We start from the raw sequence: 18,235 nt of genomic DNA on the forward strand, positions 1-18,235 counted from the left end.
TATCAAGTATACATTGCAAATCCTAACACAGAATTGCTATGATTTTTAGTCCTTTCCATTATGGAATTAAAAGAAAAGTACCAGAATCTGGCTTCTGATGACAGTGACATTTGTGGTATTGATTTCAGCAGAATTTAGTTACTCCCGAATTAAGTGGCATACAAGGGCATCAGCAACGCTTATTTATAATTCTGAGTCACTCAACCAATATTCAGTGTTTTTGAGAGGACGAAGTGGAACTGTATTTTCCTTTTGAGAAGTCATCTTTCTAACTGGGAATTTAATGGGATATTTTAAAGTCATATTTGCCCTAAGACATCAGCCTTGTAAATAAAAGTAAAACAAAAACTGCTGATGACTGACAAAAACTATATACAATATCCTAAAATAAATCCTTCTTTAGCAAGTAAACTTCAGCAATTTTTCTTTGCAAAGCTAAACAAGAATGTAAACGAGGTAAAACATAGAGCTGGGCAGGGAGACTGACATACTAGTTGAAGTGGAATTGGGTTATTTTTAATGTGCAACTTAATTGAAATGCAAAAATGGTAGAATATACAAATTGAGAAGTAAATTGAAATTTAAAATTATTTCTAGGGTTCTTTAAAGTATTTATGGCTTTGAACTTGGCAATATTTGGTATTTTAGATTTTTTGTAGGCAAAGAAATTGAAATAAACTGGTATTGATTATGCTTAAAAATTACTTACTGATCCATCTGTTGGATTTATGGTGTCATATGTTTTTCCATCATCAGCGTTTATAAATTGACCATTTATGAAACACTGGTATGGCATATTCACAGTCATGTTGTTCACATTTTTTGAAACCTAAGAGAAAAATAAATAAGAAATTAATTTGAATTTTTAATAATTAAGATTTTAATGTAGCTTAACAAGCTTTTGGTATGCACAGCCAACATCCACCCACATTTTAGGATGTATATATGGCTGTTAGCAATGACCAAAAAAGTAAAATGAAATTGAAATCATATTCTCCATTAACACCAACACCCATACTCAGAGACAGTGAAGCAGATTTCAATAATTTTTATCATTGGATCTCTGTGGTTAAAAAAATACCAAATCCTGGTTAAGGCTGGCCCCAGTGGACTTGAAATGAATGTGTAATTCCCAAATTCAAGTAATCCTGACATGTTTAATGACTTCACAAATTACACTATCCTCCTTTCACACAAAGTTTCCAATCGACACTTAGAAGAAAAACCTAGCACAGTTTGTGTCAGGACAGCAGAAGGTCTAGAACCATTGTGACTGAGGCATACTGGCAGGACAGAGCAGGAGAGGTAGGAATATCTGCATGTATGAGAGCTACTCTAAAGTGTGTTCTTGATCTCACAGTTTCTATAACATTGTAAATGATGTTGCACACATACTTCCGCTCCAAAATGAAAATATATAAAACCTGGTGAAAAAAAGTTACAAAGAGTTTGCATGACCAAATGCCTGTATTTCCTCCCACATCAAGCAGTCTAAGAAAATGCATCATCTATCATCCCCCAAAAAATAAACAGTAAGCAATGAAGGCAAAATAAAAGATCTTACATAATCAATGACCAACTCTTCTTCTTTGTCCTCTCCTCTGAGTTTTCTGACAGCCATCTGAACAAAGTCTGCAAACTTAGTGGCCATATACACATCTTCATTCTGTAGCTGAAGCCCACTATATTTCTGTTTGATTTCTTCTAGCATTCTGAAGATTTAAAAAAATAATAAGAAGTTGAATTACAAATGGAAGAATTATTCAGATAAACAAACCATTGTAAGTTGGAAAGGAGTCAATAGTGGGCACTGGTTTGTATGCATGTGCACATATATGTGTACGTGTCTCTCTGAGAACAATGGCACTGCAGTTGTACATTTTACTGAAATCCCTTGGTTTAATTGGGGGTGTTATGGAAAAGAAGATACATTGGACAAAGTTTTTCTTTTTTATTTTATATATTTTTATTTTATTTTTTGAACACTATCAACCCTGACTTAAAAGCACTATGACAACACTGTTTCCATTAACTTTTGCTTCAAAATGTTGTTGTTTTGAGTAGTTTTTTTTTTTTTACCTGACAACATGCATAGAGGATGCTCCAGATTTGAAGAAGTCTGTTGAATCCTCAATTACAGCAACATTGCTCAGAATTCCTTTCCAAATGGCCTAATAATATACAAAAAATGTGGAGATAATGATGAACAATCCTCTAATTGCAAGAAGTATTTATCGAGCGGTATTTTATAAGGTATCCATGCCTACAAAGTATATTATTTCATAGGATTATAAAACAGAAAAACATTTCAAGAGGATCTGGAACTTTCTATAGATCTCATGTTAGCCAATAACATAATTATCACATACAAAAAAATTATTTCTTCCATGATAATTTCACTTAATCAAACACACAACCCGAATGGTACAATGTTAATAATTTTCATGCCAATTTTTAAGGCCTTTATTCTCCAAATGTATTCCTGCTGCATTATGGAATGTGCTGTCAACAGAGGTTGGGATTGCCTGGAGAACTTTGTGACTGGATGGTGGCAGCTGAGCAGAGCTGAGAAGTAGTTTAAGCTGAATGCATCAGATAGACATTTCTGCTAATGTGAAAGGTGAAATAACTGGTAGAATGAAATTTCAATTAATTATAATCAGGTTTCAGAGTCAGCAGCTCATGTCATGAACTGAAGAGTTCACCTTTTTTTGAGCTGTTGTATCAGTCAATAGCTCCAGGCAGCATTTTAGTTGCTGGCAAGCACGTTCAAGGTAATCTTGGAGAAGCAGTTTAAAACATCAGTGCATCAAGCTGCTTGACTTGTGCCAAAAGTTATTGGCTCTGTAGCTGAGCTAGCGGAAGGGGAGACATCTGTGATTCAGTTGCTCTGGCACGAAACCCAAACTAATCACCAAAGTGGCTTCAATCTAAGCACATGACACTCATTACAGGGGGGAAGACTATGGAAGATGACAGCAAGGTGCCTCTTGCCTTGAGAGATTTCTGTTCCAGCTGCCCCATCGCCACATCCCTCTGCGAGGTAGCCTCTTGTGTATGGTTGTGGCAGAAGACAGCACAAAGGCAGAGGAGAAAACTGCTGCTTTTCTCTCTCAGACTGCTGTTCCAAGACTCCCTGGAGCTTGTCCACAAGAACCATTCAGACTGCATCCAAGTGAGTGCTACCACAGTGAAGAAAGGATCTCACAACTATGAAGGTCTAGAAAATCTCACTGTTGTGAGACAAATGTCCTTTTGTTTCTCCTCACTCTACACTCACTCCCACCTTCATCATTCACAAACTTCTACTATCACTGACCCTGTGATCACTGTCTTTGTACCACTTGTATCTGAAAGAAAATTTGATAGGGTTATGTGTAAATTTTTGTATATTCTAGTGAATTCTCACATCTATCAGAATTAATTTCAATAACTAAAGATTTGACTCCATACTCTTCAAAAAACAATTTTCGTGGTGAAATAAAAGCCATGCCTTCCTTATAATGAGTACACAATGCTTTTGTCTGAAGTAATATACTACTAAAACAGTTTATTGTATTACCCTAATATCTTCTGCCATCTTTTTTTCCTCTTCTGTAAGTTCCAGGGCAGTTGTTTCATCAGCAGAGAAGTATTTAGATGCAGGGATCATTTTTCCATCCTCAAACTGTAGATTTCGCACTAGTACCTGAAAAATGAGGGGATATGACTTTAAATTATCTGGGAGGGAATACATTGTGTGGAGAGTTTTTAGGTATTAATATGGTCATGGAAATAGTAAAATAAATGGCTTGTAAGAAAGCTGCAATGATACAGGTAATTTAACAGGTCATTCCTACTTGTCTTTAGATTCTCCCCTAGCATTAATACATTTTAATCCATTGAAAATAGACATGGATTTAGTTTGAAGCAAAACATGAATGACTTTTCTATAAGCTCCAAACAAATTTGCTACCATTTGCAGCTCTATTTGTATAGCATAACAATTCCACACTACCTGCACTTCTTGCTAATTTATTCCATCCATACTCATGTTTGCCAGGGTGAGCACTTACCATCTTCCCATCATTACCAAAAATGACCAGGCCATTCTTGGTTACAAGTCCAGGTCTTGAAGCACCTTTTATTGCCAACTCTTGCCCAGCAGGCACTGAAGCATCAAGTAATGATGATCCATAAAAAGTAACCACCTAAAAAGAAATTGATTTAAAAGTACATAGATTCTAAACATGCTTTAAAATCCTAATGATGAAGTGATACTTTTTGGAAGCTTTAATATAATGTAAAGTAATAAAATATAAGTAACTACACATGGAAAACATGATATAACATTATTTCTGTATCTTTGCAGCCCAGGACATGTAAAACTTTGCAAGCTGTCTAAACCTGCAAAGCTGCTTAGCTGTAACGTTGTGCAAGACTAAATCAATGCAGAAAGGGAAGCAATTTTTGTCAGCACATGTCCAAAATGAGAGACCAGCAGAAGCCTGGCTGTGAGTAGTGGAGTCCTGATCTGCCTCCAGGCTGGAAATGCTGAATGCTGCCTCTCATTTAGTCTCTTCTGCTCTTTCTGGGCTCTCAAATCAGTCCCTCAATATTAGGGCAGAGCCAGGCTTTTGGAGCAGACTAGCAGCATCTGGCTAACAAAATTTGGACATCATACACAGGAAATGTGACTTTAAAATATTTTATGCAAGTAAAATGTGGATCAAATGCGTAATGGTTTTAAAATACAGAATAGAATCATAGAATCACATAATGTCTTGGGTTGGAAGGGACCTTAAAGATCATCCATTTCCAACCTCCCTGCCACGGGCAGGGATGCCACCCAATAAATCGGGTTGCCCAGGGCCTCATTCAACCTGGCCTCGAACACCTCCAGGGATGGGGCATCCATAGCTTGTCTTGGCAGCCAGTTCCAGTGCCTCACCACTCTCTGAGTGAAGAATTTCATCATAACCTCTAATCTAAATCTCATCTCTTTTAGCTTAAAACCCTTCCCCCCTCTCCTGTCATCATCTGACTGAGCAAAGAGTTGTTCTCCATCTTTTCTATAAGCCTCCTTTAAGTACTGCAAATCTGCAACATGAAAAGGAAGTAGTTATTTTGCGATTAAATTGGATAAATTTATTTCTGTAAATAATTCTAGTATTCTTAGGACCAAAACTGTTTTAAAAATACTTTTGTTGTTGTTGTTGTTGTTATTTCAGTGCTCAGTGTTTATATGCTTAGTGTTTCATTCCGCTGTTATACTGTGATGTTGCCCACTGTACAGCATGGGTTTCTTTACACTGTAATGCATACCTACTTCCATGAATGACTGGCACTGTTTGATTCTACCCTTGCTTTTCACTGCTTTGTACCATTCATACTATTTTTCAGATACTGCTCTTATCCTTCTTTTAAATGCACCTATCACAAAAATGTTACCTACTGTGTTCTGTATATTTGTTTATGTGCTTGTTCTAGATATATACAAAATATACAATCACCAAATGAGAGCTACTCTAACATAACTCAAATTTATATTCACCTGTATGCAGACACCTTTAGCTTTTGTAATAAAAAAGTCACAAATAGAGTACTGAATTTACAGAGCTTACCTGGCCATCTACTGTTGCCCATGCTCCAGGTACTTTATCATGCCCTCGGATCCAGTTGTGCAAAGCTGCTGCAGGTTGATCCCAGGAGATCTAGGAAGTCAAGACATGTCAGCTAATTCTTCTTTGTTTAGTTATAAATCCAGTTACTAAGGCTTTCCAAGCTACAAATCTCCCCCACCCTCACCTCTTTCTTTCAACTGTTAAGAACACAGAAAGGGTGTGGGCTAATACAGGAAGATCAAAGAACTCCACATGGCTTATCATCAAAGACCTATCAAGTAAGATGTTCTTTCTAACACTTCTCTGCTCTGTGCAGCCTTTATCTTTCCACAGATCCTCCTTCTCACGCTAATATAATGAAAACATAACTCTTGCTACTAGGTATTCATTCATAAATAATTAAAATTATGATTAACAAATTTACTAAACGCAGTATAAATATAAATAGCATATGTCAGGGTAACACCTTTTGCTGAACATGATCTATTTATTGCTTGGTTCTTAAGTTCTTTAAAAACTTTTATTAAAATACTGGCTAATCATTTACTGACCCTTTATAAATTGTTTCATAAATGGAATCTCTACTAAAAGTTGCAGTTTGTAAAGAATGTCATATATACTTTAAATGTAACACTAGTGAAAATGTATTGCTTTATCTTTGCAAGTACTATTGGTATATGTATGAAATGAATTAAATAAAGTAATAGAATATCTATTAAATAACAAATCTCAAGTGTCCTTCCTAGTTAAAGCACAAGGAGTATTTAGAAGCAAGTTATAAGCCAATGAGAATAGTTTTCCAACCAGGACATTAAGCTAGTTCAATCCAGGGGAGTTCCTTATATACTACATTTAAGGGATGAATGCAGCAATTGAACAATAGATACAATTTAAATAGATACATTAAAAATTACAAGGCACTATAAATCTTTGAATTCACTGAAGTTTTGCATATACTGTTCACATTTGTTAGGTCGTCATTCTCATTCTTTCCTGCAATTTAAATAATGACATGAATGTTCCCCTTGGTCAGCTCCTTTTCATTGACATTTTAGAATAGCTGGGAGTCAAAAGCAGTAACCTCATCAGGTGTTCTGCTAGTTCCTATATACGGGGTCAGTATGTGTATGAGCACCCCAAAATTTTGGTCCATAACTGTTACATAAGGTCAGAACACTTAAAAATATCCATATGGAAAGCTGTTTGTGTCTAAGCTAAGTCAGGAATTGTGATATGATAAAAAAAAAAAAAGCATTAAAATTTTATATTCGCCATGGACAAGAGAAAGAAATTGTTGGTAACATTTTCACTTTTTTTTTTTTTTTTCTTTTAAACTTCTTCAATGGTCTAGAAAAGGAAAAGAGGGTATTACAGGCAGCATTCGCTATCATTTTATGGTGGCCTTCCCAACCACAAAGACTCAGCTAATGCAGTAGGGATAATTATATAGTATATGTTGCCCATGCTCCAGGACATGGGCATTATTATTATTATTATTATTATTATTATTATTATTATTATTATTATTATTAGTGTTGTTTGTTTATAAGACCTCCTTGCTTATTTGTTTTTCTGGTAGGTGCCAACACTTATTTTTCCTAACATCAAACCTATTTCTGTCAGAGAATATAGCATGGATTGTTGGTAAACAAACTATCTCCATTCATTGCAGTATTTAGAAGTATGGTAATGTTTTAAGAAGTCACTGAAGGTGCAGCTGCTATCTAGCTATTTGTAGATGATCTCAAGTAGGTCACCAAGTTTCTATATATATGTAACTGCTGGCAGGCAATATGAGCTTAACCTGGGGCTTCATCTCAGAAATATGAGACGAGGAAACAACTGAGTTAAAGCCTATATTAATTTCATGTCACTAGTATTGAAATATAAATTAGAAACAACTTTTCTAGAGATAGGCAGTAGATAGGCAGTAGATAACCACAGTGTTATTCAACACTACCTCTGCATTTTCCTTTTTCTGGATCCCTTCATATGTCGCCCCTTCTTCAGGCTGAGGTATACGAGGTGCCTTACCATCAGCAATTAGATCTACAGCTTCCACCTAAGTAAAAAAGTAACAAATTTAAAGTTAGCTTGGTTTCCCGTTTTGAACTCAGTCATACTTGGGACTGACTGCAGAAGACTGTCTTCCACAAGAACAGGTTTCTTTACAAAACTTGGATTTTCCAAAATCTAGGGAACCTATACTGCACTGATTAACATACATACATACTTCAACTTCTTTGACAAAAAAAAAAAAATAGCCTTAGAAATTTGATTGGAGTGCCTAGTTACGAATTGCAGCTGCCTAAATTCTGCACGACTAGAACTTAGCTAAGGACAGAATGAAGTTCTGTATGTTTGCATTCATCTCTTTCTTTTTTCTTTCTGTAGAAAGATATTTCACTACATTAAAGTAGAGAGAGAGGAAAACAAAACAAAACAAAACAAAACAAAACACCTCTAATGATCCATGCTGAGTATTTTTATGCATTTTCTTTTCTTCATTTTAAAGCAAAGCAAAACAAAACAAACCAGAAAAAAGGACACGTATACAAAGCCCAAAGCCAATCCACCAAGGCTGTGAACTTTAAACACCATCCTTCTTTTTTTCTTCAGCCTCACCCCTAACTTTCTGTTCTCTCTAAGCCTGTAAAAATTTTCACCTTGTAAAAACATTCAAGTCTGTGGAATAACTACACTCAACACAAATCTGACCTATTGCCTTCTGCAGAAACAGGATATGCTCTGCCCATTGCCAGCAACAAATATTCTTAGGCCACCTCCTCAGCTGTTGTGAAGCAGCAGAGCTCCTTTGAGCTCTAAAATTCATCTGAACACCACAACCTGTCTTACCAAATTTATGCATTTTGTACTTCCTCTTCCTTTCTTTTTCTTTTCAAACCCCAGCAGACGCTATTCTTTTCATTTTAAAATGTTGATATTTAATACAAGTAATCATACCATAGCCTTTACGCCCTCTGGGAAGAGAAACCGGTTGTACAGATCATCCACAGTATCATTTTGGCCAACGTCACATTCTCGCTGCAGAAGTATTGGTCCAGTGTCCAAACCATCATCAGCCCAGAAAATTGTAAATCCTGCTTTCTTATCTCCTTGAATTAAAGTCCTGGAGGTAAAAGAAACCTTACAGTAAATACAGGCAGTATGAAAGCATCCTTTTGTTACATTTTTACTTGTTTTATGCAGAAAATAAAATTCCAACAGTATTTACCCCCAGTTTCATTGCTCATTTCATAGACAGGTACCCAAAGTTTTGATCCTGTTGATGCATATTTCCCCAAAGTGACATAAGAAAGGCTACAACTGAATCCAGAGCATTTATCACACAGTTCTTTGTGCTATTTATTTGAAGTGGATTATCAGTGATAAGACACATAGAGCAACAGGTATGCAATGGTCGTGACACAGTTTGAAAGATGGAACTATCTAGACAGTATATTTTCTAAATAATTCCTAATTGTTTACAGTAACTAGCTAAGCTTCAAAACTTATCTGTAGGTCAGCAAGGGAAGCACAGCTGTCCCACAGCTGAAAAAGAGCTAAAGTGAGAGTGGAAAATGATGGATGCTTAAGAAAGCAGGAATGTTTAAGAACTGTTTAAGGAAAAGTCAATGGGGGAATTTATGTCCAGACAGATTCTCAGCTGGTGTGCATGAACATAGCACTGCTCATACCGCAGACCTACGCTGATTTTCATCAGCTCAGGATCTCTCTGAACTTGAAGGGAATTTCAGCTACATAGAATTTTGAGTTTTCTGTTGGAGCTGCAGGTGCCTCAGAATGATGGAATATCAAACCAAAGTGCTTAAGCAAGTAACCAGAAGTGAAGAGGTACAACTTTTCTGCATGCTTTTAACAATATGTATGCATGCAAATACCAATGCCATATTCTGTAAGACATATATAATATAAATATTCCCTTGGCAGTCCATGCTGTGACAGGATCATTCGAGATCTGGCTTACACACATGAAAATTCACAACATAAACACTGAAAACTACATCATTAAAAGGAAAAAACCATGCATTTGAGTAAAAGAATAAAAAAACTCTAAATACAGTTGGAGAACTTAGCAGTTACATCAAAAATGAAAATTTGCAAAAACTTGGGTAGTCCATGTGAGATCTTTCACACATTTAAGCAGCGTCTCATCTGTTTTATATTATCTAAGAATACAGAAAGAGCACCCTGGTGAGAATTACATGTGTTCAGCATTGCACTGAGGAAGAAGAAAGTAATGTGGGCAAATGCCGCTGATGCTGAGTAGACAACAGGATGAAAATTACAGTGAGTTCCTTCCTCTGTGCACCATGTCCCTCTGAAAATAGTTGCTCATAACAAAGTGGTAGCAGGTGGAAAAGGCTGTAACTGATGGAGCGAGGAACCCTCAGTGGCTTAGGACCTTTGTTTGTGGCTGGTGTCCCTTAGTCATGCCTAATTCCCACTGTTCCCCAATACATCTTTAAATAATCACCATGCCACCTGCACAGTTATTTTTAATTTGTTTCTTCATATTTAGACAATTTCTTATTGAATTTAAACATTATGATAGGGACATTTCTGTTGTCACAGGAATGCTAGATCTGAATCCACTGTGTTCATTATTGCAGGGTAGTTCTTTCACAGCAGCGTTTCGAATCCAGCTTTGTGCATTGCTCAGGATACCAGGATAAGCTTTTCTTCTTGTAGATTCTTTTCTCTCTCTTTCTCTCTTTGTGTGTGTGTGTGTGTGTGTGTATGTAATCTTAAGCTCTGTATCATGCCCTGTAGACAGTTATCTAGTGTTTGTTTGAAGGGGACAAACTATAAGGGTACTGTCCTGCCTATGGAAACTATATGCTGTCGATTTACCTATGTGAGTAAAATATATGAACGGACAGATCACATCACTGATCTTCCCAGAATAACAGCTGCACTTGCAGTGGAAATCATGCTGAATCTCAGGTATGAAGAGCAATTCATGATCCAAATACTCAGCTGCTTCAGAGAACTTGCTTCAGAGCAGTTGCAAGTCAACAGAAATGTGTCAGCAATTACATGAGTAATGGGTCTGGCCCAACATCCCACCAGGACATACACGTAGTTTTGATGAACAGCATGCAAAAACTTACCAGTTGATTGCAGAAGCTCCTCGATGCCGTGGTAGGATGGATGGATGGTAAATAATTGAGCCATGTTTTGGGCAGTCAATAACATCCATAGGGATGAACTGTGTACAGAATGGAAGGACATTTAGCTCTGCTCCAACGGATTTGTAGGCTGCAACTACTTCCTGGATAGGCTTGCCTTTAGCTCTCCATCTGGGAAACTTAAAAACAGGAGTGCCATCCTTCTCTGCTGCCAGTGCTGAGGGACGAGAATATATTTTTGTTAATTCACATTTTTTTGTTAAAAGTTCAAATTCAAATGAGATATGACAAGACAACTCAGATCATGAAAAGTAATATGTAGAGCCCTTTGTACTGTTCTGTATGGTGTTTAAAGAAAACTTTGTGCTTGAATGTATTTTATTAATTCTGTCACTGATTCTTATTCCTACAGCTTGTGTCCTTCTCAACTTTTAAGTTCACTCTTATGGCCTGGCTCATAAGTAGCAAGGAAAACAGAAAAGAATGATGAATGCTATTGACTATTAAGCAATGACACTTCATTTCTTGTCCAATAATTACATTTACCTGTAACTGGTTTAGTTTAGCAGAGCTCAAGTTTACATTTAAGCAATTTGTATGTGAATATTACTACATGCTCATCTCAGTAGCATCTTGCCATGTGGCTCAGATATTAACAGATGCTAGTGGCCTTCAGTTATTTCTTCAAAATTCTGTTTACCGGTGATTTCTGGATCTGTTTCCATTTATCCCTGTGACACACAGTTACACTCAAAATTTGGCTGAAGGCTGAGAAAAAGCAAATGCATTAATTGCAGAGAGAATTTTTAGGTGTTTTATACATTCCATTGTGCATTTGCTTCACAACCCATCACAGGGAGGACAGTATAGTCAAACTCTACAGCTGTTGAGTTGGATGTGTAATTGAAAGAAAAGGGAAGACAAGAAGAGGTATGGACAATTTAACTAATTTAATTTCTATTTCTAAACACATTTTTGTACTTCCTTCCTCTTTTGTATCTGAAATTGAATCTTGAGTTTGACCTGAAGCATCTTTAGCCAACCAACTTAGGTCTTAAGTAAATACTTAAATATCATTCCATACTGTGCATTGGAAGTTAGCATGCACTGCAACTGCTTTTAAAATAAAAATCATAGCTGACTGAGGATATAGAAGCATTAGACAATTTCATGTGAGTCTTCAGCTGTTTGGATCATCGGGAAGTAAAAAGCAACAAAACATTAGGAGAGCAACAAACATTCCACAGCTTAGTTAAAATGGTCATTACCGAAATCAGTGGAAGAGTTGCTGTGATCCATCTGCTAGTTTAACTGTATAGTAATAGTTCGTGTAACACAACCAAGTATTACGGTATGCCTCCAGAGCTGGATGGTTAAATTGTCTTTTTCTAAATTAATACCTCCTGTAATTCTTCCAGTGTGTGATTAACTCTTTTAAAGAGGCGGGGTTACAGAATGTAATAAACTTGAGAACTATGTGCTAGTTTGGGAGTGCCATAGCCCAAGTAAGCAGAATTTATGTTTAATTCTCCCCTCATAAGAGTTCTGTAAAAACATGTCAGGACACGACCAAAATAAAAAAAGCAGAAGAAACACTTGAGACAGCTCATGGAATGTAATTTTAATTTCTGATTATCCATAAAGGTAAAATCTTTTCTGGCACTTAGGTTTGCTAATCCTATTAACTCACCATTTTCATGGCACTGGAAAATAAGAGAAAGTTACAATTCAGATAGTGACCCCAAAGAAGATTCTTCATCACACTACGTTCTGTTGCACAAGTATGGTTCTGAATACCTGCCTGGCAACTGTTTGTTTAGGAGGTCCAGAAAATCATTATTCATCTTGGCACTGTAAAAAGGGAGAGCAAAGCCTCTTCTACCCTTTTCAGTGGGTTTTCCATAGTCCAGGTGGAACAGAAATAGGCTCTGCAGGTACACTGCTGCACACAAGCTTGTCAGAAAGGGCAGAAAGCCAGGGATAAACAGTCTTGGCTCCATGCCTTGAGTGTCACAGACAGCACCATGAAACAGGTGACAGACATTTGTGCTTGAGTACAGGCTCAGCAGCTATTTGCTGCTTCTCCAGAAAAGGGAACAAGCCTGGAGCTAATACAGCCTATCGGACTGTTCCTTGAACCTGCTTTTACATATTTTGCATAGTGTTAAGATCTAGTTCAAGATGATTACCTTTAAGACACACAGATTAATTTATTTTCTTAATATCACAATGTATGGCCCTGCATGGCTAGAAAAAAAAATTAAATACTGATTTAATTAACAAGGTCAAACCGGTTCTGGGACTTGTGTTTTCATTTAAGCATAGTTCTTGTGCTGAATTCAGTGTAATAAAGGCAAAATATGCAAGTCATTCCCTACAGACATCACCTTCTCACGAAAAGGCAGGTTTGTTATGTATGTATGTATGTTAGCATTTAGATGAAGGTTACACTTACCCAAAGGATCAGCTTGTCCATTCTTGTCAGGCACTGTGAATACTCCCACAACTTTATGGCCTTCTTTTCTCAGCTTGTTATAAACTTCTTGTCCAAAAATGCTTTGTCCTATAAGGGCTAGCTTTAGCTTATTCTGATAAGCCTGATCAAAAGAATTAAAACAAACCAATTATAGGATGCAAATTATAGATGTTGTTTCTTATATTTCTCTCTTGCTCTTTTTTGATCAACATTCATTTTGGTTTAAATGCAACAATCTTTTTACCTCAAATGCCTTTGGAGGGAAAAAAAATCAACTTTTTTCCTATTGTTAATCTATCAGAAATAAATAAATGAGAACACACTGAGCAAAAAAGTGTCAGTTGATGTTGTCACTGATGTTTATATTGGTTTCCCATAATTTTTATTAGACAAACTCACTTCACTCTATAAGAGGCATAACAGGCTCTATGACCTTGTTCCTAGTCATAACTAACATGATATGAAATACGAAAATATTTTTGAAACAGGTACATACAACAGTTTTTCTAGGCATAATTTAGGTGTCTGGAACATGCCCTCTAAATCTATATAATTAGACGGTGGCATATAATTTGTGGTTAATATAAATACACAAAGAAGACAAGCTTGCATTGTTCCTGCCAAGTTAAAAGCAGTGATCATCCATTTGATCCTCCTACACAGGAATACCACTATGAGGTTCCCTTGCTGAACTTCCCCTGCCTTCTGTGTTTGCTCATCATTACAGTGGATACATGCTTTTACGCTTCTTTAGACTGAGTAGGTGCCAATAACTGCCCCAACTTCTGACTTTAGGATAGTTGGAATCACAACACTACTATAATACCAGATAATCACCTACTGCTATTTTATTTAAGCTCTTCACACTCTGAGAAAAGTACTAATTCCCTTAGACTCCCCAAAATCTAAAGAATGGACTTTTGCAGGACTCCGGCTTTGAGGACACTCTAATTTTAATCCTTCCCTTTCAAGGAAACACACCAGATGAAGCACAGCTTACATTTTCTGGACTCAATGTAGCCCCTGTGTGAACAGGGAAGGTGGGGAGAACCCAGCTTCAGTGAATCCACCTCAACTTTGAAACCGTTCCAAGACCAATTGAGTTTTACTGTGAACACTACAAATACACTGATGCTCTTCAACATAATCCAAGATCTCACAGAATCATCTAGGTCGGAAAAGGCCTTCAGGATCATCAAGTCCTACCATCAACCTGACCTATTGAGTTCCATCACTAAAACATGTCCCTCAGTGCCTTTGTGCTCTTCTTTCGTCTTACCTCTAGCCCCATGCCCCTAACACCTCTATCCCAGAAGTATTATTCCTGTGGCTTCAAGGTGAACTGTATTAGGGTACGGGTCAGTGGCCTGACAAAATGTGGCTAATTCATAATTGGATCTATTCACAGATCTAGTTCATTGCAATACCACAAGCCCTGATGGATGTCCAGGAGGGGCGCAGAAATGACCATGGTGTGGAACTGCCCTTGCAAGCGCTGCCTTTGCATTTTTCATCAGCTATGACTGAAATCTTTGAAAAACAAATGGACTGGCAGACCTGGTCATGAAGGAAAGCTCTGCACACAACAAACAAAAAATCTGCCTTCCATCAGCTGCATCAAATGGAAACTATTCCTAGATTTAGACCACTAAAAGGCCTCCTCTCAGGAGGCCTGAATGAAGGACAGAGTATAAATCCTCATCCCCACCTTCATCCTTAATTTTGTCTTTCCCAACTGAACTTTATCCTGAATGACCCATTAGGTGCCATGAGCACAGAGCGATACATAGGAATCGAGGCGCTGTCTGAGTGTCTTGACCACTGGTATTTGTTCTATGTGTCAGCACTTGCAGGTTTTTCTCCTGCCTCCTCTCTTCCCTTTCTTATGGAGGCTGGGACATAAGGATGGCTTGAGGAAGTGGGTTATTAATCGGACACCAGGTGATCTGCACTGCCCATCAGATCAAATGACAAATTCTGTGACAAACAGAAATGTCCTGAAAAACAGGTTACTCAAAACCACAATCCATTTCTTTGCAATTCATTTCACAGTTGAAATATTATGGATGAATTCTGCCATTTTCATGTTACAGTTCAGTTGTGCAGATGGCCTCAGGGAAAGGACATTACAAAATGGTAGGCTCCACGACAGGAATATTGAAGCTTGCTTGTTATTTTATGCATACCATTTTTATATAAACCAGTAGGAAATAACTATTTGTCTCCAGAGGCAGTGTTTTTCCTCAGAATTAAGCTGCATAGTAAAACCATTCCTGTGTTACAGCATTAGTCAGCACGCCTGCAACTGCAGCAGTAATAAATAGTTGCAAAGGTGGACATAACTTGGGCTGTCGGAAAATCAGATTTTTACAGCTGGCTGGTAAACGTTCTCTGTGAGACTGGTAATGACAATATTCCCAACCAACACTGCACTGTTGGCAGTAATGCCTAAAATACATCCAGTAGTTTGTGGACAATAGCAAAGACGAGTCCTGGATCTGAATTACAGTGAGCACAAGTTATCTTTGCAGTGTTTATCTAGTGAGGCCCAGTGCATGCAGATAGACTGTATTCCCAATGCTTTGTGACCAGTATCTTTACTTTTACAGCAGAAACGCTGCAGCATTATAAAAATTAGTCATCAGATTTTCTTAATCGTTTAATTATAAGTATAGCAGGCAAGCTGGGGAAAGATTAACCTGCCAGCTCACTGAACATGTTTGGCACAGTAGGAAATCCTCTGATCTCTGTGCAGTGCTATTTTACAGCAGTAGCCCAACCAGTACACTGAAGAAACATTAAAGATAGGACAGATATGAGTTACTTATTCTACTTTCATCCTTTTGCTAGCATCTCTCAGTAAGTACACAAGACTGGAAGTGACCTTAGCTAAAAATCCAGTGCTCTGCCATCACGAGCAATGTTGTATGATTGCTTTTAGAGATATATCCAACCTCCAGTTTAAATTACTTTAAAAGTACTCACTGCTATACTCTCTTGCTTTTCTGATACTTGGCGATCTTGTAATTTACAGTCCAAATGTACCACCACTTTAAGTGCCACTTTCTCTTCACTTATCCACAAAGTGTTAATGACACATGTAACCTAAACTTAACTCTTAGTTCATGTTTCCCTGTGAATAAGTCTGATCCTCATATTACATGGAACTGCATACCAGTTCCCCTCCCAAATCCTGAGTTGCTGTAAATACTGTTTCGGTAAAGCTACACTTGCTTAATTCATGCTAGTTGTGGAGCTGAGTCAACAAATGGTGAGAAGAGAGAACACAGTCTCCAAAGGGACAAAAAATAAAACCGGCCAAACTGAAGATTGCAGGTGGGCTAACTCAGAAAGTCCCATATCCTAACTGCAGTGCACAAAAAGATTGTTTGGCAAGAAATCAGCTCTGCTGTCTCACCCAGCAGAAAGTTACTCAGTTGGAGACTGCCTTCAACTGCAAGATGGATCTTGTAATTGGGCTACAACCAGCAATTCTCACATTACTTCTCCAATGAACGGTACACGTGCGTTGTGTGATTTTTATTAACATCTGGCTTAGACGTGGCAGTTTGCTTGTGTCGCCTTAACACATGCACTGTCATCAGCAGAGAGCAGGTGCCAAACCCACAAGTCAGCCATGCACAGGATATCTGTGGGGTTCAGTGGGAGAAATCCCACATGTGGAAAGGCTTACGTGATCAGACCACAGATTCAGTCCTTTGTCTTTTGTCTTGTTTGAAAACTGACAACTGCCTCACAGCAGAAGATCTAATAGCCACTCTCTATATCATTTTGGAAATTCTCCTCAAACGTTTTTATCCAAGGTGAGTTAGACGTGTGACAGTGAGAAATCCTTTCAGAAGAATTCCATATGGACATGACACCCAATTAAAAGTGACAGTTCTATAAAATTACAGGGAAATGAAAACTAGATTGGTGTTTTCTTTCTTAATGAAATGGCAAGTTTTGGCAGGATATGGTCACTAGCATTTATCATAAAGTCGTAGACAGGAGCTCTTTAGAGAACACCAAAACAATCTAGTTGAATAATGTGCTTTGTGGATACTGGATCATCACCACTAGCACTTAAAACAGTCAAGCTTGTTACTGTTTCTGTCAGTGGTGTTAGGAGGTTATGGTAGGTTTCTTATCCAGCTGCTTGGCTGACTGTGAACATATAATACTCATTAATAGATGCCTTTCTTTTCTTGGGAAGGTTAATGGGCATGTATTATCACCGTAGATTTCTTGCTTTATTTTTGTTAGGATGCCCAGCTCCTACTTGTAGGAAACAACAGAGTACAGGTAGTTTAGAGAGGTCTGACCTTTTTTTTTTTATTAGTTCACCCATCATAGAATAATGTAGTGAATCTGACAGTGCTACCAGATAAGTTGATGCTCGCTTTACTGTAATTCTGTTGGTTTCCTTGTCTGAACTTTTTCTTCTGCTTTAACCTTCTATTTTGCTTACATTGTAACACAGATTGATATGCACTGGGACTAGTTCGAAATAAAATCTCTTTTCCTGACTCAGGTGCTTCCTATTGGGAAGGAGAAAATAAGATAAAGGTAAAGGTCACAAAACCTTAAGACTACTTGTAAAGCAGTCTTGTCTTGAATGCTCAGATTGTCTGAAAGTCCACTTTTATTTCATGGCTTGGGTTGGAAGGGACCTCATAGATCATCTAGTTCCAACCCCACTGCCATAGGCAGGGACACCCCCCGCTAGATCAGGTTGCTGTGATATGAAAGCATAGCTTTTTTTCATTGCCCTAATATGAACGCATAGCTTTAAGTTAAATTTCCCAATCTGAAAATTCTGGCCGTGCCATCTGTTGATACAGAGCTGGAACTGATTCCACAATAGCTCATTAAAATACACACATCATTTTGTTTGCTTCCATTCTGGATTTTTTTTTTTTTCCTTCAAAACACACAATCCAAAAGAAAATTAATCAGTAGAATTAAGCACCATATAGAGAAGCAGCCTGACAAATGCTGGC

The 18,235-nt window shown here is 37.5% G+C and overlaps 1 protein-coding gene across 1 annotated transcript in view; it reads right to left on the reverse strand.

Moving 5' to 3' along the window:
* The window catches only part of ALDH1L2 (aldehyde dehydrogenase 1 family member L2), a 32,898-nt gene that overhangs the window by 13,674 nt on the left and 989 nt on the right, over positions 1–18,235 (reverse strand). The window contains exons 2-11 of the mRNA XM_082782343.1: positions 13,212–13,353; positions 10,739–10,973; positions 8,568–8,733; positions 7,564–7,665; positions 5,604–5,693; positions 4,056–4,190; positions 3,563–3,688; positions 2,080–2,171; positions 1,565–1,712; positions 710–829 (exon numbers count right to left, since the gene is read on the reverse strand). Coding sequence (XP_082638469.1) covers positions 710–829; positions 1,565–1,712; positions 2,080–2,171; positions 3,563–3,688; positions 4,056–4,190; positions 5,604–5,693; positions 7,564–7,665; positions 8,568–8,733; positions 10,739–10,973; positions 13,212–13,353 — 1,356 coding nt within the window. The remainder of the gene's footprint in view (positions 1–709; positions 830–1,564; positions 1,713–2,079; positions 2,172–3,562; positions 3,689–4,055; positions 4,191–5,603; positions 5,694–7,563; positions 7,666–8,567; positions 8,734–10,738; positions 10,974–13,211; positions 13,354–18,235) is intronic.

This window comes from Aythya marila, assembly GCF_965140915.1.
Source record: "Aythya marila genome assembly, chromosome: 1".
NCBI lineage: Eukaryota > Metazoa > Chordata > Aves > Anseriformes > Anatidae > Aythya > Aythya marila.